Source organism: Mollisia scopiformis, assembly GCF_001500285.1.
Source record: "Mollisia scopiformis unplaced genomic scaffold LY89scaffold_31, whole genome shotgun sequence".
Taxonomy (NCBI): Eukaryota; Fungi; Ascomycota; class Leotiomycetes; order Helotiales; family Mollisiaceae; genus Mollisia; species Mollisia scopiformis.
The window spans coordinates 163209-185296 of NW_017263611.1; the positions used below are offsets into that span (position 1 = coordinate 163209).

Consider the following 22088-nt stretch of genomic DNA (forward strand, 5'->3'; position numbering starts at 1 on the left):
CACATCCATGTCTCAAGCTGATGCTCTCAACAGAAAACTCCAGATTCCGCTGTTCCGCCCATTCCAAATGAAGCGCAAGTGCGCACCTCCCATGTTTTCGCTGCGTCTGTGTCTGTTCAATCTGGTCTGTTAGCAAGTTCCACTTATTGAACAAGGAAACCTACTATGGTTCGGGGTTGTCAAGGAATTCTCGAAGGTGCACTGCTTTTGCCTCAAAAAACGCCTTGGTGACTTCCACATCGACTCCGAACCGGTCTGACAGCTGGCTTGCATTGTCTAGTATTAACCTGTACGTGTGGAACCTTGCATTTCGGATGTATCTCGTTGAATAGCAGGGTTTGTTTTCTAACATCATCTGGGATAAATGAAAGTCGTCCCATCTGATTTGCATCATTTCAACACGTTCTCCCAAAGCCAATGCATCGTCGATACTGCTAGTGTTTCGCAGTGTTGCCATTGTCTGACGGATCATTACATTCTTCAAGGCCGCTGTAAAGGATGCGAGGTCGTCCTCCTTTGGAATGTTGGCTTCTCTGCAAACGATCTATCTCTGATCAGTACGTGAACCCCCAAACGATGAGAATAATTACAAAGTCCTTGATGTCTCGCGAGAGTGGCAAGTGCGGTAGATGCGCCATCTTAGTTGCTTGAGTTGGTTTTCTGGAGCCGTCGAGTGAGTGTTTGTGGATCGATCTTCTGGTCGGGAGTTTAGAAGACGAAGTTGTCGTTGAGAAAGGTAGCAATTCACGCGTTCGACGCGACTACCACGAACTCGTTTTCAACCTCTTCACGTCAGTCCATGGCACGCGCTTACTAGCGCTCTTTGAGGAATATCACAATACCATGGAAACAATGCTTCCTAACGTGAATACCAACTACTTAAGGAGTAAAGTTGTGACGCACAAATGTTTCAACGCAATGTATGCTATCAAATTTCCCCTTGTCATGGCTCCTCTGATGTTTAGAGCAGTGTCTTAAAAAGAACTTTTCCCACTGAAATTGCCCATGTTCAGACCTATTCCAATGAAAGAAGACTCGTTTGGCATAGATTATTGTTCTAAGTTAGACGATTGTGCTTGTTAACACAAGCGGCAAGCATGACCAAAAGAATACTGCATTGCTGCAGTTCAGCAAAAGGAATCATGTTGATCTATGAAGCATGTGTCCTTTTATCATTAAGACCTTGCTCTACCCACTCAATAAAAATTCTATCTATGAGGTCAAGAGATAAACCACATTGTTGACTTATATTTGTGCTTTTGTCAGGGGCACACCAACGTTGTACTTCTGCACAGCTCAAAGTCAACGTCAGCTACATCACCAATTTGGGACTATTTACTCTTGATGCTACTGCTGTGTATTTGATGCCAGGGCCTATGATTCCATTGTTGGTATGAGATGGATCCGTGAAGCCATCGAACACTAGAGTATGTTGATGCCTTGATTGGCTATTCACGATAGTCATTCACCCCTGATAGCCAGAGACAACGACGTAAGTACCCATCTTAGCGCAAAATTAACCTAACCCCCAAAAACTTTTGCGTCAACCTGGGAAGATCTATCTCAACCCACCGCCTTCAGAACGGCAATATCAAAACAAACCTCCGCACACCGCAGCCATGGCTCCACAAATCCATCTTCCAAATACAATTGCCCCAAAGACTTCGAGCACCTCCGCATCCTTGAGTCAATCAGCCACGAACAGGCACGCGCAAAGCAACTCTCGATCAAGTGGACAAGAGGCTTCACCAAGATCGCTGATCGTCACCCTAAAGGTCCCGCCCAAGAAAAAGCTCATCGTCATCCTCAAGGTTCCAGCCAAATCCATCCTCATTACCCTCAAGCCCCGAACCTTCGGCACTATGGGAAACACACCAGAGAGTCTACAAGCCGAAGGATCTGAGGGTATTGCACGCCCTGCTCCATCTGGCTCCAATGAAGGTGAAGTTTCTGGAGAAGTCCGCAACCAAGGAACTCCGGCTAATCTCAACAAGCAGGTCAATTCCGATCCCAGCAAGCAGGTCCGTCCCAAGCAGGTCCATCCCAATCCCGACAAGACCCACCGGCTGCTGAGCCCATCGTTGAGCGACGAGAAATTGTCCCAGATCCGACCACACTTTCTCCCCATCTGCCATATTCTGTCATCCGAGCTCGACCAGAGAACGACAATGTCACAGTCGACGACACCGGTGTCCCCATCGAAGAAGTTCATGCATTCATTCGGCGCATGCTTCGATTGGTAAGACAATTGCTCTCCTGAAGAGACACCACAAGCTAACAATTTTCTAGGCCAACATTCTAGGTCCTAACCCAACCTACCCCCGGGACAGCGAGATCCACCAGCAGACCGTCGACGGCATCGTCCACCTCACAATGAACTGGCAGTCCGTTCACGAGCTAACGACTGATCGGTACAGCCTCGAGCATTGCACTCTCCGAGGTCGCAATGTCGGTACCGCTATCTTCAGCCGCGTTCAAGCAACCAACAATGCCCCCGTCTTGGAACACATTCTGGGTTTCTTAGAGGAACAGGCAGAGCTTGCAGAGCAGTCGTATGCGGAGGCCAGCGCGAATCCTGTGGAAGCAGCCGACTTTCAGCAGTGGGGCTATGCTAGCTGGATGGGCACTCAATTAATGGATCAGCGATTCTTTGAGGCGGCCAGAGACGCCCTCATGGACGGGGTTAATGCTGAGTTGGAGAGAAATGAGGGCAACGGAGGATTGGCAATGGCGGCTGCAGATGCGGGATCGTCCATGAATGGTGGCGAGGGCAACTCCCGTACACTCTGAACATTGTCTCCTGCAGCAAGGCGTTCTTATTTCACTTTCGACTGGCGCTGTGGACGGTTTACCCACTATTTTCCAATTGGAGGTTCGATCTGCTGCGGCACAAGGGACAAGTGAGGATGATTTTTGATCGGAGCTTACGTCCCTGACAAGCCATCATAACGAACTCAAATGAATAAAATTTCAGTCATGCCCTGTGCTTGTGTTGTGAAAACTCGTTCAACCAAAGAAGCAGCGGTCAGAATCGGCCCCTGAATTAACCGAGTCACGTGAACATGAAAGTGCTGAAGTTTGGGTATAGAATCTTATCAAGGTGCTCGAGGTCAATGCAGGCAAGATTCATATAGCAGCTTGATTGTAGTACCATTGTTCTGACCGCTGGTGTGAAAGTCGGCCCAAACAATGTTCTCAATATGTCAACATTCCTCGAAGCGGCTCTCTGACTCAGTTGACGACAAGCCATGTTGAGCTTGAACGAAATAAGAAGACAAAGTCGAGGTAAGAAACTTCTTCTGAACCATAAATAGTAGATCCATAATATTTGGCATATGTAGAACTCTCTAATATGTCCTTGTTTGTTCCGGAGAGTGCGGCATGGTTGTGAGCAAGGGCTAAAGCCGCCCCTTGAAAGACTCGTCTTTAGTCCCAAACTTATATCAAGGTGCTCTAACTTCAAGTTTCAATTTCTAGACGTCTGATTGAAACATAGTCTAGCTTGAGGATATTGCTTTCTACATTAGCACAACAATAATCCTCTCTGACAACATGATCCTTGAAACTGAGCGCCAAATACCTTCAATGGAGCAAAATATCTTCCGGAATCCCCTCACCTTACAACCCAACCACCAATCTCAAACCATTGAATCACAAGAACAGGAGAGAACGCGCAAAATGGCCAAATCGCAATCGCAAACCATGAGAGTTCATACTCCAACCCTATCCACCGCTTCCTCTCCAAAGACCTTCGCCGGTCTCGAAGAAGAAGAGAAAGACTTCGAACCCGCTCCAGCTTTGTCTCCTACCCCAACCCCAACTCGCAACACAAGACCAAGCCCTGATCTCGATCTGATCCCCCAAATCCAACCAGAAAAATTCATTCCCGACCATGTCGAAGAATGGGTTGATTTGCTCTCCTATCACGTTTGTCTTCTCCCTTTTACCATTTTTCACAACCTAATCAGCGCAACAGGGTTTCCTGGACGGAACGTACACCGATGATGTCTTGAAGACCGACTTCACTCATCGCTCAATCGTCATATTCACCTCTTGGCTCGGCGAGGAGAAATCTGATGCCTCATCTCTGAGTCGTGGCCATGTTGTTGGTGCTGCTCTCTTTGAAGCTAGCTTCAAGAAGCGTATCAGTATCTATCAGTTAGTGGCCCATTTGGAGGTGATTGCGGATACTTTTAGGAAATTGGTGGAGAAGGAGAAGGATGTAAAGACGGAGGAGGTGCTTGAAGAAGGGATGTTTCCTATAAAGAAGATTATGCAGTGGTGCTTCATGTTGTTGGACGGCATGATTGTGGAGATCAAGGGATTGATGAAGAATATGTCTTGAGAGCGGAGGTGATGGTGGTCGTCGGTATGGAGACAGGATGGAGATCTGGAACGATGCAATGCTCTGGATGAGCTCGGCGAGGATTGCACGTCAAGAACAGCATTTCGGGCAACAAAAGTAAATGCATAAAGATACGTGGGGGCGTTGTCTGGCGTTAGAGGAGTATATCACGCTGGTTTCGGACTTTGATTTCTAATGCCTCTAAAGTGCAGCATCTATAATCTAAAAATCGAAATTCTGGAACTTACTGCCCGGTACTCATCCCTTGCAGGCTCACAGCATTGCTGTCCAAGAGAGTTCGCCTCGCCTATGGCTCGAAGTATCAAACTCCATTCATCGACAACTATTTTACTGTAATCTATCATATCCACATGAAGCGCTTCTCAAGATGCAAGTCTGGCTAAAGAAAGGTAACCGCCAGCATCAAAACCCGAACGCCAGTGCCCAATTGTATAAACACGAATGAGAGCGAAATTCGCTGATATCCACAAGAAACCTACATCCGAATCACTTGCACCCCCATGGCTAGCAGCATTTACTACCCCGTCTTCTTGTACCAAGGGTGAACACCTCTTCCCACTCCCGTGCTCCGCCCAAAGTTCCGCCCCACCCCGCTCGGCTCTTGGGTTTTCTCCTCCGCCTCGAGCCACCCTCGTCTATGGTCATTCCACTCTTCACGCTCGCTCCATCACCGTCACCCATCCACCCGCCATCTCCATATTGTATGCCACTCATTGGATCATCAGGATCGATTTCTCCCAGCTCGATTTTGGTTAGGATCATCCTGGCCAGTCTGTTGAACACTTCCTCCACATTGTCTCCATTTAGCGCTGACACTTCCATGGTTACAGGTATGTTATTCGAACTCGCCCATCTTGATGCTTCCTCTGCACTTACTTCTCTTCCATCTGGCGCAACAGTAGCTCGTAGTTGAGAACCCAAACCCAAATTTGTAGCTGGACTTGATGTCACAGACTTTCCAGCGTCAAATGGGAATTGGGAACTCTTGCTGCTGATACTCGAAGGGGTTGCAGGTGGTAATGAAGAAGGCCCAGTATCTATCAGCATTCCACTATCTGCAAGGTCCACCTTGTTTCCAGCAAGGAGAATCGTGAGGTTCGGTGAGGCGAGTGCGCGGGCATCGTTCATGAAGGAGGAAAGAGCAGTAAAGGTGTTGTGTGATGTGATGTCGTAGACTAGAACGGCACCTGCAGCACCTCGATAGTAGGATCTTGAAACGGAGCGGAAGCGTTCTGTGCCTGCAGTATCCCAGAGCTAAGACCGTAAGTGGGGTTCCTTTGCATGTAGGTCCTGGGAGACAAACTTGTAGCTTTATCCTCTTTCTCCGAGCACCCGTTCCCACTTTGATAATCTTGCTTGCGAACTCCACTCCTATAGTCTGCGACGAAAGGACCCTCCACTCGTTCTTTACAAACCGGTGTAGCAAACAAGACCTACAGTAGCAGTTAGGACCGCTTTTTCCAACGACACTGAGGGACATGGTACTCACTTCCCGCTACCGCTTGGACCTAAGAGGATGATCTTGGCCAGGTAATCGTACATGCTTCCCAGTTCCTACTATTCGTCAGTGAACTTGCCCCAATCTCCTGTTCCAAGTCAACAAACCTGGTCTCTCGCAGTTCCTTGAGATTCATCGCTAGCAGCAGACGATCTCCTTGGGCGCACCATCTTGACGATACCGCACTGGATGCGCAGATACTGTGGTCGTTGTGTGAAGTCTCAATTACTCGTTGTCTGTCCAAGCTTTATTATTCTTCGTTGACGCGAATGTCGTTCCTTGTCTTATCAGGCCGATAATGGAGTTTGGCGCTTGGCTGATTTGGGCAAGGCGTAAGTCTGGGGTATGAGCCGAGGCTCACCTCGAGCTATATTCATTATCATCTTGCTTCTTACTCCACTTAAGATATTATCTGAATCACAATAAGCAATATGAAGATTGAAGGCAGAACATTTGTGGTGTCAGGAGGGTATGTACTTATCAGTTTGATAACAGCCACGGCTAATATTAAATAGTGCCTCGGGACTGGGACGAGCATGTGTTGAGGATATTTGCAAGAAAGGAGGCTACGTTGCCATTCTTGACATGAATGAAGAGCTGGCCGAAGAGCTTGTAAAAGAAATTGGAGGCGGAAAGACCAAGTTCTTCGAGACCAATGTTCTAGAAACAGAAAGCATAACTGCTGCTGTCAAGGGAACTCTAGGATGGGTGAAGGAAACCGGTAGGGAAGTTGGCGGGGTTATCGCTGCTGCTGGGGTGTCTACACCTGCCAAGGTATGTTTTCTCTCCATTCTTCGACGGAGTTTGTCTTTTCATCAGAGTTGTAATGTTCAAGAGGTCAAGCAAGGGCTTGATGTCGTTTGGCTTGCCTTGTCTTACATGTGCAACCATCATTCCACACATTGGAAAAAGAATTTGCACGTGACAACGAATTTATAACTTTCTCCCTGTTCAAATCAATCTGCTGTTCAAGCTCTATCATTTGTTTGGGTTGGTTGTTTACTTGATCTACGTATATCGAAGGCCCTAGGATTGTCATTTACACTTCTTAGATACTCGACCGTAACTTGAATCCTTTCTCCCTTTCGGATTTTGACTTCGTTATGAACGTCAACGTCAGAGGTACCATCGATCTTGTCCGTCAAGTCCTCCCACATATGGCTCGTACCGAACCAGCGGATGCGGATGGCGAGCGAGGAATTGTCATCATGGTTGCATCCTCGGCCGCTTTTGATGGACAACCAGGGCAAGTCGCATACTCCGCGTCAAAAGGTGCCATTAGATCGCTCACATTACCAATGACAAGAGACCTGGCAAGATATGGTATTCGAGTTGTCACCATCGCTCCGAGCTTGTTTGACTCGAGGATGACAGCCATGATGAGTGACAAGGTTAGGGCGTCCTTGACGAGGGTAATGGAATTTCCATGTGAGTGCCTTTGATGCATCCTGCTCAGAATGTCGAGCTGATCAAACCAAGTGAGACCTGGCAAACCTCAAGAATTCTCACAGCTTGTCACACACAGCATCGAAAATATCATGCTGAATGGAGTGGTTCTCAGGCTTGATGGAGGGATGAGAATGCCTAGCAAGATGTGAAAACCACTTTTAGCTTTCCTCCTGGTGTATTCTAATGCTGAAACAAAGCTGCTTTCTATATTACATTCGTTCTCACCCTTTCATCGTAATTCAAACCACTCTGCGGTTAGCTTTCCCCTCTCCATTTCTTCAATTGCCTCTCCATTCATTATGCCATTCATGCAGCACGACTCCACAAGTATCCATTAACTTCCCGCTGGACGGAGAAGGAAAGGAAGCTTTCCACCATAAAGAACACAAACAGTGTCCCCCACTTTCGCAGCTTTTGCACCAATTCCCAAGTTGTTATCTTCTGTAATGAACAACGAAAAAGGATACTCGCGAATGCTAACAGCAAGTACTGTGCAAGCGTCAAGATTGACTTCCATCATGTCTTCTACCAATTTGGGATCCATGTACGCCTCCAGACTTCTTCGAGATCAAATTCAGACTTAAGGTTACCTTCTTCATCATACTCGAATCCACAGCCCATGAATACCATATCCAAGAGGAGCTTTAAACTATCCCCACTTGCCGCTTCAACATTTTTGATGAATTCTTCGTCATACGCTCCTGCAATAGTGTTGAGAAATACAGCTTCTTTTGTCTCCGCATGCGGACCAGCATCGAGAAGGATTGAAATTGTTCTCCAGATACCTCTCATCCACTCGCTGTTGCCCGACTTTCTTTGCAACGGGAACACGTGCTGTACTCTGGCTACTTTCAAGCCCTTCAGAACGGGCACTTTGGGATCTGGATCAGTGCGTACCTCTGGGACTTTATCAGAGCTCGCGTCACACCCCAGATATAGGAAGCCAGTGTCAAGGCGTTATCTAGCACGTTTCAACATGGCTGGTCGATCCCATCGAGGGATCCATGATGGGAAATCCATGACTTCATCTTCGAATCTTTCAATACTGTGAAAAGCTTCGTTCAGATTGGTCGCGCCGTCATCCTCGTTTTCTCGAATCATTTGTCGAATAGCATCGCCATATACTTGTACGACTGACTTTGAGTAATCTGGCTGCAGAAGAATGCTCTTACGGTCTGCTTCGTGCATGAGACCTAAAAGCCCATAGATCTTGTCTCTCGGATCAGTTGCATTCGAATACTTCATCGATTCCCTGGCAACAAAGTTTTCCAAATACGAACCTGTCTCACTCCTCTGGCAGAAGATCTCTTCTGCCCTTGAATAGATGCCTGCCAGCCCTCGCTGTGGAGGAAGGGTAACGTTCCATTCAATTCAGGTGGCCGCGACAGCGACCTTCTTCCAATCAATTTCGTACGAACCAATACAAATCACGACTGGTGCAAATGCCACTTCCTGGATGATCCAGACCCTTGAAAACCAAGGTCGATCGAAGAACCATTCCAAAGCTTGCCATTCACCTGCCGTCTGACTTGGAACCAAGCGCTGTGTCCCAGTAGCTATGGAGTGGAGACTCCTCAGCTGAAGGTCCATATCTGAGTTCGGATCTAAATCGACCTCGTCGAGTGTCGTCCCGAGTCTGTCGCAACATTCACCCACAAAGTAACTTATCGTCTGAATTGCCGTGGCCGCCAACCTTTCTTCATCTTCACCAAGCCAGACAACCACTCTCCAAGCTTGGCTGTATATCTCTCGCATCAACTGAACTTGTTGCGACCTTTCATTGAGGTCTTCTTGATTCACACAGATCGCGTCGATCCACACGACTCTTGTCCCATCCGGCATGCGAAGGCGCCTTATTGCAAGTGCTAGGTTTGGCGTCACAGAGTGAGGCTGATTATTGCACTCTATGGTATTGGGTGGGTTCGGATTACCCCAGACATAGGACAGTGCCTCGAATCGTGGACGAGATTCGAGATCAACGACTTCGAGTTCGCATTTGATGACAGCATGTTCCAGACCTGGGAGGATTTTCAGAAGCCGAATGGTATTTGACTTGCCCGATTGCGATCTTGGCAAGGCTGAATACATTCTTGCACGGGAAGGGCTAACGTCCCATGACCAGAGGGTAATCTTCGCTCGATCAAAGCGTTCGTCACTTTGTCCACAGTGAGCAAAAATCTAGTCGCCAATAGACCAAAAAAAGGCTGAACGTAAGATTCGAGACAGTATACGAAGATAGAATATGTTGGTTCCCAGCTTATATTGTGGCGCAGCGCTCGTTGTTGCCGTTGCGAAACTGCACTATCTGAAACATGATAGCTAATAAGGGATGCTATCCAAGTTTCAATTGAATACCAGGACTTTTGCCTTCTCTACCCTGTCTCTAGATATCTGCAACTTGAAATGTCTCAGGAATCTCATTCCGCGAATTAGTTTTGTTTTCTCCGTTGTATAAACTACCAGCGGCTCCCTCTACAAAACTTCTGGTCCTTGCAACTCGTGAAAATAGGCATTTGAATTCGAGCGAATAATAAAGTAAGTGACAAAACGGTACGGATACGGATAAAATTCATAATACAAAGCTACTCATTCACTTATTCAATCCTAACAACAAGTCCACCCTTCCTCCCAAGAATTGTCTTCGCAAGAATCGAATTCCCATGCCCCATCCGCTCTTGGCCAACCAATGGCCATTGCATCCAAAACCTACCCACCCTCTCATATTTAGCTTCTACCCCCTCATTGTTCCCATCTTCTTCACCAACAAAACTTCTCTCCAGAACCAGCCCATGGCTCCATAGCGCGCTGATCTCCCCGCCTCCTTTTCCACCGGTCGTCCGTTTTGTGCTCCCGAATGTCCCTTTTAAATCATTATCCCCTGAAACTACCCTCCTCACAATCTCAGCGCCGATCAAATTCTTGAAATTCTTTACGTCGATATTTAAGAAGTCGGGAGCGAAACTGGCTTCGAGTGTACCGTCTGGAGTTTGAAGCTGGATGATGTATTGTGATTTCTGGCCGGCGGTGATATGGAAGACGTTCGTGCAGGGTAGGAGGGGACACTTTAGCACGATGTGATCTCTAGAGGTAGGTCCAACAGAGACCTGGTTCGGATTGTCAGGAGCCGCCAGTTCAGCTACTTTCCTCCAAGTGTGCTTCTTGGCGGAGTGTTTCGCCTCATCCGAGATGAGTCTTTTAGTAACTACTCCGTTAGTGCTCTGCTATGACCAAGATCGCGTTCGTTGCATGTGCCCTGGGAATCTTTCCGACGCTCCGGATTCAACAGACCAGAGTAGGTCGAAGAAGAGGTGTCGTCGCCATAAGCCTTGTTTATACTCGAAATCTCTATCTCCGTTCTGGATTGTATGTACGAGACCAAGGATAGCATCTCTTCGATCCAAAGGTCCTGTAGTTCTACAGCTGGTAAATCGGTAGACGAGTTCCGCCCAGCGAGCACCGAGGAAGAACTCCAACTCCGGTGTGAGGTTCTTGGATCTGTTGTCTCGAAGTTGGTGAAAAGAATTCCGGTACCCGGCGATAGGATCGAAGAGGGTAGGGACAGGTTTGTTTCCGGGCTTAGACATCCTTCTTTGCCAGAAACCCCGATTTTCTCGAAAGGGCTGCCCGGCAGGAATTGCTTCCGAGGCAATGTGTGTGCTACATTCGAAAAATAGGAGTTTTGGTCCGAGATGGATTATTCGACGGGAGAGGAGTCTCTCTTGAAAACTTCGGCTTTGCCAGTTGAGATTGTTATCGTCGACTTCTTTAGCGAAGGACTCAGTATTATAACTGTGTCGATGCACCCTGATTGTCATTGCTTTCTTGCTTGAGAATCGAAGATAGCAGGGAAAATCGAGTAGAGGATTGCTCCGTTCGGTAAAACAGCCTTCATTTGCTTCTGAAGGAGAGGCTATCGTGCAGTGTGCGTTGGTGAAGACTTTACCAGCATATTGTGAGGCGAGCTTCTGGTCTTCAGGACAATCTTGTATAGTGCAGATGGTGTCGACCCATAAATATCGGAAGCCGAGTTTACGAGCGAGGTGGATGGCGTGTTGAAAAGTGAGTGGGAGCTCATTCTCGTTGATATGAACTTTCCATTCGTCTTTCTTGTTCAACGTTAATTCTTGGGATCCTGGGGTCGCAAGTAGTTTGCTCCGGCAATAGCTGAGTGCGAGATATTTGATGTCGGTTACAGCAAATTCCGGGGCACCAGTCTCTTGTAGATGTAACTCAGTTGGGTTTTCTCCGACATAGAGAAGTCTTGCTGGTAAGTATGGCGCATCTTCTTCCCACCCGGTCGAACAATTAGATTTGTGTCCTACTTTGCAATCCGTAAGCCAAGTTTTGGCAAGTTCAAAAGAGTCACTAGTCCAAATAGTGATATGAGCAGATGCAGATTGACTATTGAGCTTTTCTAAGATAGTCAGCAATGAACGAGTTCTAGAAAGAATGTTCAGACCTTCTCTTATTTTTATTGCTTTACAGAGATTACGACTATTCTCGGGTTGAGAAGAGTCACCTTCCTTGAGTGTTAAGTAGTAACGACCATTCTCGTGCTTCCATATATATAACCATAGCCATGGAAGGGCATCAGGAAGTTGTCGCCTGGGTATGTAAGGACCAGCCAACCTTAATCTATCCCGCTCATCGAGCAAGTGCCACAAATGATGGCATAATTGACATGACGCTCTCGACGCTCGAAAAGATGAGCCTTGAACTGGAATAGTCCATTTATACCACTCGACACGCTTTATAAAGAGGGCGAAAGAGCCGGACATAAGACGGGAGCGCTCGATAATCTGAAAGCATTCTTGACATAGTCTGCTCATTGATTGGCACTGATGCGAACATCCCGCTTCTGATAATAAAGGAGTTCTGGGATTTGAGAGGCCGCGCAGTGATCTCCAGCCGAAGCGTGAAGCTGCTAGAGTATACTTCCTCCAGAAACGCTCGTAGTGGTAAAGAAAATAGCTAGGCACACCGCAGATTAGATCGATTGTCCAAGCAGTGGCTAAAATCAAAGCGAGCAGTAAACACGCGGCAAAGGCCCAAAGTACAAAATTAATGAACAAGCAAACAAAAAACCCTAGAAGGGGAAGAAATGGGTTGGCATGGTTGTTTAGAAGACGTCCCTGGAGGAATATCAAAGCAAACCAAGTGAGGGCGAAAAGAGCACCGAGTAATCTAAGTAGTATCTCCACCATGATGAAGAGGTGCTATGCGAAACACAAACTGAATTGGAATAAACATGAACATGATTATCAAGCCAGCTGTCCATACCCTAACCAAAATTTGTTTTTCCAAACAGCCGCAGCCTCACTCAGTTGCGCAGCATATGGGGCTGAGCGAATTAGCCACCGCCACAACCAGCCAAACGACCGAGCTTTCCTTACTTGTACCTCCACGATGAATATTTTCTTGCCTCTCCTTTCATCTCTTCCCATCATCACAAATGGGGGGTCCAGCATTCGGATTCTCAGTCGGAGACTTCATAGCTGGAGCCCAGATCCTAACTCAAGTCATAAAAGCTTTCAAAGAAGCCGGAGGCGCATCCTCGAAGTACCTGCGCGAGGTATCGTTTTTAAACAGCTTCAAGGCAACGCTTGAGCATTTGGAGAGATTCGTTTCCAGCACAACCTCCCAACCCATACCTTCCTCAACCACCGCAACAACCCTTCCCTCCCAAACTCAAGCCAGCAACCTACCACAAGACATCTCGAAACTCCTTCAAGACATCAAAGCACCTTGGCAAGAGTTCAAAACCTTCTTGGATAGGTATGAAACTTCCTTGGGAGCAGAGTCTAGTAGGTCGAGACTTGCGAAGGTGCCGAGAACAGTGCAGTTTACTGTGAAGGATATTGGGGGGAAGGTTGAGAAGTTAAGGAATCAGGTGGAACAGCCGTTGCAGGCGGTGAATTCTCTGTTAGCATTACATGTGATGTGAGAGCACCCAGCATTTCCTACCTACTGTCTAATTTTTGGGGGGACGGCCTTGCTCGGGTGCTTTTTATTTCTTCGTCTCCTTCATTCCGTAATACCAAACTCCAATATTCCCTCACACAAAGACACCAACAAATCCATCCGCCCTCACCTCACTAACAAACCCCAGAGATACCCTCTCAGATCTCCCCAACCAACTGCTCTCACCATCCCAACGCGCCCAACTCATAGAAGCCATAAAGCTAGCCGATATTCCCACCTCACTCTCTCTCCAGATAGAACAACTCCAGCGCGTCGCCTCATCATACAACATGAAACAAGACCAACAGTTACAAATTGTGGAGACTTTAAAAACTCAGCTAGAAGAAAGAATCACTGGCTTGCAATCAGTGTTGGAAGTTGTTGCTGAACAAAGTGTAGATCTGAATTTAGGTGCCAGAGAAAGAGGTGCAGATGCGACAGAGCGGCACGAGGAGCAGGTAGAAATGACAAGGGGGGTTAGCGTAGGTGTGGAGAGGCTTCGGGGGGTGTTGGAAAGCAGAGCTGATCAGCTTCAATCGGCGTTGAAAGAGCAGAAGCAGCTTGTTCTTGCGCTGAAATCGTTTTTGGAAGACAAGAGCCAGAGCTTCCTCACCGCACCTGATGCCGAATCCCCTTCCCCCACCATTACCACCGACACTCCGAAAATGACCGAGAACTCAAATACAAACTCAAATCACTGGCCCTCGACCCTCTCAACAGCATACTTCGCCGCCCTACTCCTCTCAAGCATACTATCAAGCGTAACCACCACCGCACTCGTAACTCGGACCCAAAACCGCACTCCTCTCGGAGCAGGAGCCGGACGTCCAGTTTTCCTGCCAGTGGATCATAGCTTACCTGGTCTGGGAGCTTTGAATAGCATACGTATCCATCCTTCACTTTTAAAGTCCCCAAAACCTTTGGAAAACGAGAGCGCCAGCTCTGGATCCGGTCAAGTTACACCGTTGTAAGGTAGCTTGGATGCTACATTGAGAGTGGCCTCTACCCGAACTGGGTCGTCATCGATAGATTCAACTCGATCGAGAGGTTCGGCATGGGTCAAAGACTACGTGCGAACACAATCTGCAGTACGTCAACCATATGAACGTAGGACACGACCCGATGGCCTTGGCAATCTTGGGTTCATAGCCGCGTCCTCGATGGGCCCTGGTTGGGTTGGTAGTGTCCTTGAGGGGGGTGGTGGTTTGGATGATAGGGGAGTGGGTTGGTCCGATTGTGGTGTTGGGCTTGGACCGGTCATACCTTCGATTGGTAGTGGGGAGGGCCGTGGAGGTGATTGAAGTGTCTGGGTTCCTTCTAGTGGATAGTGAAGGATATGGAGGTACATGTAGCGGGGGGACATTTATTTTCCCGGCATTCTTATCTTCGAATCGATTTCTCCTCCGCAAATTCTGGCCGTATGACTCCATCTAATCACTAAGGACGAGTGGCAGAGATCAATTCTGCAGGATTTGGACGAACATACGGCATTTCAATCTTGGTGCGGGGCGATATTCTGAACGTGCAGGGTTGTCAGTAAGTGCAGTATCTGCAGTGGATGTTAGATGACATCGAACTTACAAGAGCTTTCTGTCCTAATTCAGTTTTCGATACCAATTGGCTTCGAACGAGACCACAGACGCCAAGAAAGATCGATCCAAGCTTGCTACTTACGAGTTACCTCGATTCCATTCATTATATACTCTTCGAAAGAATATATGAGTTATGTCACCCGACACAGCACCTACTTTCTCTCAATACATCAGAACTTAGAAGCAACAACAACCAGTTCTCGAACAAACCCGAGTTCCAGGGCCAACATGGCCTACACTTCTCCTCTGTCCTGCACGTGACTTACCTCCCTATCTCAAACGAAGCGACCCCTCACCTCATATGGGAATACCCTCACGCATACCATTATCTGGACCCAAATATCCTTGATCCTATAGTCTACCCCACGTTGTCAAATGGTAGCCAAGAAAGATAGATGGCCTCCCCGCGTGTTCCAGACTTTGAGCTAATTCCAACGACTGTTCCAAGGAAAGGGGGCCTGGATCCCACGCGGAGACACTGGTCCGTGGTAGTGAGCGCATCCAGATATCGAAAATTGGAAGTTGATATAGGGATCTTGTCCGGTTGGATAGTGGACGGGCTGGAGATAATGATTGCAGCTGACCTGACGGAAGGCAAGCCACTGTGGAGGGAAGTGCTCACATGGCTGCCATGGATATCAATAGATTGCTTTTGGGGCTGACAAGATCATGATGGGATTGCTTATGCGTGGTACGGTAAGCAGTCGTGGGGGAGCTATATAAAGAATCCGTGAGCGTTATGAGGCACAGAACATAACGAGCGATAGCAAACAGAACGTGGCACCAATGATGCCAGGCTTGAATTTGATAGTTGGTATTATAGACTACATTACCACTTGTTTCGAATTCTGGATCGGGACGTTTTTCTTGTACATAATGGCGTGAGGTAAAAATGATGTTGAATTTGACGAGACTTCAGTCTGACGAGCGCGGCAAAGGGCAAAAACATTCTGATACTATATGCTTTCGCATATTGTTATCACACAGTAAGACAGCTTGATAACAGACTGTCAAGGATATTTGCAAAGAATAGATTGAAGTACTAGCATGACGACAGAGGAGATGCTGTTGGACTGTCATCAATGATAATTATTCAACAGCTCAAAGCATTTCTGGTGTCTAACGTCGCAACAGTTATATTTTGGCTAAGCGTACGGGGACCAGCTCTGAAGAACAGCACTGTATGCGATATCCGATAGGTAGTAGGCAAGAACTGAGAGAAAGGGGGCAAGATCATTTGCCGAATCTGAGCACAGAGAGAAACTGTACTGTATATTCTGTACCTATCACTAGCTTTTGTTTCTGGTTTCGCGAATATTCTAGGATCTTGGGATGGATGAATAATTAGTTTCAAGCTCTGTCTCTAGAATCTGAGTGATGCTAAATCACACAGGATTTACTTCACAAACCGCAGTCATAACTTTGAACAAATGAAAGAAACGATGCATATAACTTTGCATGCGTAAGAAGGATTCAGGCAATTGCAAATGACTTCTCCAATCATTGTTGAGATTGCTCTTTCTCAGCCGTAATCTTCCGGTCAGCGCATGTCATTGCTTTCATACATCATCTTCCAATATGTTTGAGATGTCCGGATCAGTAGGTGCCACGAGAATGCATTGCTCAGCCGACTTCGTCTCGGCTTTCCTGGATTGGAACTCGTCCATATCTTGGTTCTTGGGTAAGCCTTAGCCTTACTTTCAACAGTATGTAACCATTTCTTGAAAGAGATTTTTGCGCAGAAAACAGTATTGTTTTATGTTGAAATTATAAGATGTTGTTTCATTCAGCCTGGAAACATCAAAGATCATATGACGTGCTTTTCAACTTCCGCTGCGCCTGGAGATGAGCGGATTCCCAAATGTGGAAGAGTACCACTCACACGGTAGCCAGGTTCTCGAAGTAATGGTGAGTATGCAGGTCTGGGAGAGACACGTCGAGGTTTTGATTGATGACTCGCTTGATCTCAACCACTCCGTCTCGACTCTTGGTAAACTAATCAAGCATCTTGATCTATTCCCACGTTCACGTTGAGGATTAAACTTTGGTATGCGTGTACTGTACATGTACAGTATGTAAATCATACCGGCATACATCCCCGGGAGTTGCCAAACAAGACTTCTTATGGTATGAATCTCATGAACCAATTGATGTTCAATCGCTAATACTGCTGCATGAGGAAGCAGTATCCAGAAGCCTATTTTCGAAAGTACAGATTTGCAACCGAATTAAAAGTCCTCAACTAAAGGACCTAACCATCCAGCCAGAGCACAACACATTGCTGACCAATTTCTAGAGGATAAGAAAATAATTATTCCGTCGGCATGGCATAGCGTGGTCCTTCCATGCCCACTACTAAAGTGGACTATATCTATCTTGCAAAATGGCAAGAGGTTGTAAGTGGTTGTCAGTTTGCCGAGCATTCCCCTTGCGGGTTACGGAAGCAAAGACTCCGTCCCGAGTCGGATGGAAGGAGGCTTCCGCGTTTCTCAACGCGTTTGGAGGATCCCATCAGGACCATTCAAACCGAGCGTTGATGCTGAGGAATACTTGAACGCTCGTATGTACCAAGTGGGGGTTCCTGGGTCGTGCTGGAAGGCAGATGTGGCTGCATCTTGACAGCTTCCATTGCGCATGAAGAGCCTATCTCATCGTTTGGGCATCTCCGAAGCCCTGGGATCCGGCCAGGCATTCCGAGAGGCGTTGGCTGCAGGTACCTTTCGGGAGGATCATAGCTGGATGGAGAGCACGAAGGCTTGATGTTTCCTGGATAGGATAACTGGCTGGACATTGCAGTACCTGAACAAGGACCCTGGTCAGCCTCGTTGACTGCTATACCCACTATCCGGTTGATATCTTACCGAGAAGGGAAGCTCACAATACACTGTGGTACCCTTGTATTCGGCATCTCTTGGTGTTACCTGTTGTAAAGTGTTGTAAAGTGTTGTATATTGTATTGAGGAACTGAGCTGTGCTAAGTGAAGTTTGGAGGTGTCGCTGACTCCAAACGCGGCTGCCGAAACCTAAAATTTCCCCGCCAAAAATGGACTCGATCCAAATGAACTAACCCAACTTCAACACAAGGAAGCCGAGCCGTATTACCTTCATGCCATGCAAATCCAATGCTACGATTCGTAAGACTTTGTTAGACTATTTCACCTAACCGCTTGCGTCATATAGTATGGTCTGCTTGAAGCAGCGTCCCGAAGACCCAGGATAGAATTCCTCGGCCCCTTGATGCCCACCATGATGTCCCCACCGCCTATCCTCGAGCCAGAGAACCACTTCGCTGCATATCCCACGTTAAACCGCCGTCGCCGTGGAGCTTGAGATAAGTAGCGATGGTACGTTAGTTTGAACGGGACCAAGACCCCGCAGCTAGATACATACCCCCATCCTAAATCTCCGTTGCTCAGAGTACGGATCATATAAGAGTAGGTTCTGCTGGCTCTGCAGGCCCAGGAAAAGAGGCCAGGGGATTATTTTGAGACTGACTGTCAAGCAATAGTCCTCCCTCACGTCACCTGCTCCTCTTCGTCCGTCCCCATGATACATTCCTCGAAAGACCTGCGAGCTCCCCGATATATATATCAACGACATGCGGACAGACCACGCATTTTCCTCGAACCCTCCTCCTAAGTCTACTGCTCCTATCACTATGACGAAGCATACCATCACTCCAATCAATAAACATTGGACCTTCAAGCAAGGAGACAAGAAGGACTCAAAGTTCTTACCGGTTGCACAATTTCCGACCAACGTCCACTTGGACCTCATTGCCAACAACATAATTCCAGACCCGTTCATTGGCAAGAACGAGAACGACGTACAATGGATTGGCGAGGTGCCTTGGACTTACAAGACTACTTTCACATCCCCGACTCTGACCAAGGAGCAGAGAGGAGATGTCAAGGCCGTGCTTGCATTCGATGGCTTGGACACATATGCCACAGTTGTACTCAATGGCAGGGAGATCTTGAAGACAGAGAGCATGTTCATTCCTGAACGAGTCGATGTGTCAACATATCTGAAGTTGGAAGGCGACAACGAACTAGAGATCACATTCGAAAGTGCATATTTGAAAGGCTGTGCTATTGTCGAAAGATATCCAGATCACCACTGGGGATGCTGGAATGGTGATACTTCTAGACTTGCGGTTCGGAAAGCGCAGTACCACTGGGTATGAGGCTCTTTTAACCTGCAGGATTATAACTGACTTAATTGCAGGGATGGGATTGGGGCCCAACTCTCATGACATGCGGGCCTTGGCGACCAATCAATCTTGAAATCTTCTCTTCTCGGATATCAGATCTTTATTTCACGAGTGATGTGGACGAATCTCTAGAGTCCGCAAAACTTGTCGCCAAGGCTGACGTTGAGGGCGGCGCATCAGAGGTCCTATTCGTTATCTCCTTGGACGGAAAAGAGGTGGCCTCAAAGACCGTCAAGACTTCCCATGGCCATGCGACACACGCTTTCGAAATTTCAGATCCAAAGTTGTGGTATCCTGTTCGCTACGGCGAACAACCTCTCTATAATATTACTTCCCATCTGTTGCATGGTGGCTCGGAGATCGATTCTCAATCTAAGAAATTTGGACTAAGACGGGCAAAACTCGTCCAAAGGTCTATGCCAGAGCAGCCGGGCACAACTTTCTTCTTTGAAATCAACAACATTCCGATCTTTTGTGGAGGTAGTGACTGGATCCCAGCCGATAACTTCATTCCACGTATCAGCAAGGAGAAGTATTATGACTGGGTGAAGCTAGTAGCTGACGGAAATCAATTTATGATCAGAGTATGGGGTGGTGGAATTTTCGAAGAGCAAGCATTCTACGATGCTTGCGATGAGCTTGGAATTCTGGTCTGGCAAGACTTCATGTTTGGGTGTGGAAACTATCCTGGTTTTCCGGAGTACCTGGCATTGGTGAAGACAGAGGCCGAGGAGAATGTGAAGCTTCTTCGACATCATCCCTCAATTGTCATCTGGGCTGGCAATAATGAGGATTATCAGTACCAGGAGTCAGAGGGGTTGACGTATGATCCCGAAAACAAGGATGCCGAGAGCTGGCTGAAGACCGATTTCCCAGCTCGCTACATCTACGAAAAGATTCTCGTTGATGCATGCAAAGAGCTGGTGCCTGACACCTATTATCACTTCGGTAGTCCTTGGGGTGGCAAGAATACCACGGACCCCACAATGGGCGACATTCATCAGTGGAACGTCTGGCACGGATCCCAGGAGAAGTACCAAAACTTTGATAAGCTCGTGGGTCGATTCGTGTCGGAATTCGGCATGGAGGCGTTCCCCAACATAAAGACCATCGAGTCCTTCCTGCCACTAGGCAAAGACGACCCAGACTGCTTCGCCCAGTCATCGACTGTCGACTTTCACAACAAAGCAGATGGCCATGAACGTCGAATCGCACTGTATCTTGTGGAGAATTTCCGTTACGCCCCTGATCCACTCGAGCAATTCATCTACTCAACACAACTCATGCAAGCTGAATGTCTTGCAAGCGCATATCGTCTCTGGAAACGCCAATGGAAGGGACCAGGAAAGGAGTATTGTGGTGGAGCTCTTGTGTGGCAAATCAACGACTGCTGGCCAGTTACTTCATGGGCCATTGTCGACTTCTACCTTCGTCCCAAGCATGCATACTACACCGTCAAACGGGAAATGGCACCTATATCCCTTGGAGTTACAAGGAAAGAACACCTAATTCCAAAAGACAGACACACTCGAGCATACATCGACAAGAAAACCAATATCGAGATCTGGGGTTCAAATCTAACGTTGGATGACATAAGAGCCGACGTCGTCGTCAAGGCTTTCGATGTCATATCGGGCGAAGAAACATACTCCAAGACCGTCAAGTCTGCTTTTCTTCTTCCCGAAAACCGTAGCACAGAGATTATCGACTTCGATGTTCCCGTTAGACACGCGAACTCTGGTGAAGAAGCACGTACTGTCGTTGCTGCTTATCTTTACGAAGAAGGCTCGCAGATTGCGCGATACATCAACTGGCCGGAGCCATTGAAGTACGTGCATCTGCAGAAACCTAAACGCCTGGTCGCAGAGCTCAGCAAAGATGGCAAGACTGTAGATTTGAGCGCTGAAGTTCCTGTCAAGGGCGTCGCGGTCGAATGCGAGGATGAAGGTGTGAGCTTTGGGGACAATTTGGTGGATATTGTGCCTGGAGAAGTGGTTTCTATTGCCGTCAAGGGAGCGAAGAAGACAACGAAGATTACGACGAGGTATCTGGGTATGGTGTAAGCTTTTCTTCTTGTGATTCTTGATGAGCTGTGTGTTTATTTGGCGCTCGGAACCTCTATATTTTCACATCTTCTCGTTATTCGTTATTGGGGAGTTTAGGATGTCGAACATACGAAGGGTCATGGAACATAGAAACGAATCTCTTCACTAGAACCCTTTCTTGCTTCAATGTCGTGTTGGCATTTGCTCGTGAAATATTCTCTGTCGCTTTGTGGGGAAATGGGAGGTGGCCGAAGCCGGTGCATTTTACCTTGACTTTATCCGGGCCTCGAAGTCCCACGTGCCCATTATCACCTCCGTACAGGGCATGCAATGCCTCAAAGTCAATGGTATTGATTTTATCAAAGAGATTGTCTGGAATCCTAGCCTTACATAGGAAGAAGGATCGTGAAAGATACCTATTCACCAGCCTGCAAAGAATGATAGCACGTGACTTCCTTGCTTCGTCTCAACAATGGAACGTCTGAAAGCAAGCACCAACATACCTAGGTACCTAAGGTAAAGACTGTGAAAGATTATTTGATACTTTACTTTAGCTGTAATATAAGTGTATCATTCCAGACATTCACTCTCTCATATGTCCCTTCAATTTCCTTCACAATGGAAGTTTCTATTACAGTTGTCAAGATTTTCTTCATTATTAACTTTCCATGAATGCTGTCTCAGACTTTAATGATAGAATAGACTCTGGGTGCACAGCAAACACTCAGCCACCCGTCGACAACTCCAGTGCCCAAGGACTCGCTCGGACAATGAACTCGCCTGTGCTCATCCAACCGTTGTATGTCTAAAGTATGTCTGTGAGAGAGATCTCTTTCATACGCTTAAAGACTTGTAATAGAATTGAATCATACAATTTAGGAAAGCACAGAACGTTGAGACTAGGTGAATAACAGGAACGAGGTAAAGATATAAGTTTACTAATAGTTTCTTCATTTTCTTAAAT

At 47.2% G+C, this 22088-nt stretch overlaps 10 protein-coding genes across 10 annotated transcripts; 5 read left to right on the forward strand and 5 right to left on the reverse strand.

Moving 5' to 3' along the window:
- Positions 1–12: 12 nt before the first annotated feature.
- Positions 13–638, reverse strand: LY89DRAFT_741552 (uncharacterized protein; the record flags this gene model as incomplete). Its single annotated transcript, XM_018220724.1, has 3 exons — positions 13–100; positions 165–544; positions 591–638. The coding sequence occupies 3 exons, from the start codon at positions 636–638 to the stop codon at positions 13–15; spliced, it is 516 nt and encodes a 171-aa protein (XP_018063060.1).
- Positions 639–1619: 981 nt separating this feature from the next.
- Positions 1620–2790, forward strand: LY89DRAFT_676612 (uncharacterized protein; the record flags this gene model as incomplete). Its single annotated transcript, XM_018213608.1, has 3 exons — positions 1620–1941; positions 1998–2239; positions 2290–2790. The coding sequence occupies 3 exons, from the start codon at positions 1620–1622 to the stop codon at positions 2788–2790; spliced, it is 1065 nt and encodes a 354-aa protein (XP_018063061.1).
- Positions 2791–3352: 562 nt separating this feature from the next.
- LY89DRAFT_676613 (uncharacterized protein) lies at positions 3353–4345 on the forward strand (the record flags this gene model as incomplete). The annotated part of the gene is made up of 3 exons (XM_018213609.1): positions 3353–3387; positions 3528–3927; positions 3977–4345. The coding sequence occupies 3 exons, from the start codon at positions 3353–3355 to the stop codon at positions 4343–4345; spliced, it is 804 nt and encodes a 267-aa protein (XP_018063062.1).
- A 464-nt stretch (positions 4346–4809) lies between these two features.
- Positions 4810–6335, reverse strand: LY89DRAFT_324880 (ras family GTPase). Its single transcript, XM_018206734.1, has 4 exons — positions 5972–6335; positions 5856–5920; positions 5670–5799; positions 4810–5620 (listed from the first exon to the last, which is right to left on the reverse strand). Exons 1-4 carry the CDS (start codon positions 6032–6034, stop codon positions 4871–4873), a joined length of 1008 nt encoding a protein of 335 aa, XP_018063063.1. The 5' UTR covers positions 6035–6335; the 3' UTR covers positions 4810–4870.
- Positions 6121–7555, forward strand: LY89DRAFT_690741 (putative 3-hydroxyacyl-CoA dehydrogenase-like protein). Its single transcript, XM_018216156.1, has 4 exons — positions 6121–6333; positions 6380–6638; positions 6917–7292; positions 7344–7555. The coding sequence occupies exons 1-4, from the start codon at positions 6296–6298 to the stop codon at positions 7460–7462; spliced, it is 792 nt and encodes a 263-aa protein (XP_018063064.1). The 5' UTR covers positions 6121–6295; the 3' UTR covers positions 7463–7555.
- Positions 7556–7647: 92 nt separating this feature from the next.
- On the reverse strand, positions 7648–8558 carry LY89DRAFT_741557 (uncharacterized protein; the record flags this gene model as incomplete). Its single annotated transcript, XM_018220725.1, has 3 exons — positions 7648–7870; positions 7918–8212; positions 8282–8558. The coding sequence occupies 3 exons, from the start codon at positions 8556–8558 to the stop codon at positions 7648–7650; spliced, it is 795 nt and encodes a 264-aa protein (XP_018063065.1).
- A 447-nt stretch (positions 8559–9005) lies between these two features.
- On the reverse strand, positions 9006–9353 carry LY89DRAFT_538881 (HET-domain-containing protein; the record flags this gene model as incomplete). Its single annotated transcript, XM_018208139.1, has 1 exon — positions 9006–9353. A coding segment is annotated over one exon (348 nt), but the record flags the coding sequence as incomplete, so codon positions are not given.
- A 1181-nt stretch (positions 9354–10534) lies between these two features.
- LY89DRAFT_658401 (uncharacterized protein) lies at positions 10535–12107 on the reverse strand (the record flags this gene model as incomplete). Its single annotated transcript, XM_018212475.1, has 3 exons — positions 11773–12107; positions 11197–11727; positions 10535–11073 (listed from the first exon to the last, which is right to left on the reverse strand). The coding sequence occupies exons 1-3, from the start codon at positions 12089–12091 to the stop codon at positions 10535–10537; spliced, it is 1389 nt and encodes a 462-aa protein (XP_018063067.1). The 5' UTR covers positions 12092–12107.
- A 658-nt stretch (positions 12108–12765) lies between these two features.
- LY89DRAFT_741560 (uncharacterized protein) lies at positions 12766–14245 on the forward strand (the record flags this gene model as incomplete). Its single annotated transcript, XM_018220726.1, has 2 exons — positions 12766–13253; positions 13423–14245. The coding sequence occupies 2 exons, from the start codon at positions 12766–12768 to the stop codon at positions 14243–14245; spliced, it is 1311 nt and encodes a 436-aa protein (XP_018063068.1).
- Positions 14246–18524: 4279 nt separating this feature from the next.
- Positions 18525–21142, forward strand: LY89DRAFT_676618 (putative beta-mannosidase B; the record flags this gene model as incomplete). Its single annotated transcript, XM_018213610.1, has 2 exons — positions 18525–19046; positions 19094–21142. The coding sequence occupies 2 exons, from the start codon at positions 18525–18527 to the stop codon at positions 21140–21142; spliced, it is 2571 nt and encodes an 856-aa protein (XP_018063069.1).
- Between the last annotated feature and the right edge of the window lie 946 nt (positions 21143–22088).

What these genes read in the sequence shown, in the direction of transcription:
- LY89DRAFT_324880 (XM_018206734.1), bottom strand. Translation starts at nt 6,034, where the DNA reads ATGGTGCGCCCAAGGAGATCGTCTGCTGCTAGCGATGAATCTCAAGGA. An exon ending in GGTCCAAGCGGTAGCGGGAA is followed by an intron (nt 5,800 to 5,855) that starts GTGAGTACCATG and finishes CTGCTACTGTAG; the next exon opens with GTCTTGTTTGCTACACCGGT. An exon ending in GAAAGAGGATAAAGCTACAA is followed by an intron (nt 5,621 to 5,669) that starts GTTTGTCTCCCA and finishes TTACGGTCTTAG; the next exon opens with CTCTGGGATACTGCAGGCAC.
- LY89DRAFT_690741 (XM_018216156.1), top strand. Translation starts at nt 6,296, where the DNA reads ATGAAGATTGAAGGCAGAACATTTGTGGTGTCAGGAGG. An exon ending in ACATTTGTGGTGTCAGGAGG is followed by an intron (nt 6,334 to 6,379) that starts GTATGTACTTAT and finishes AATATTAAATAG; the next exon opens with TGCCTCGGGACTGGGACGAG. An exon ending in GAGGGTAATGGAATTTCCAT is followed by an intron (nt 7,293 to 7,343) that starts GTGAGTGCCTTT and finishes GATCAAACCAAG; the next exon opens with TGAGACCTGGCAAACCTCAA.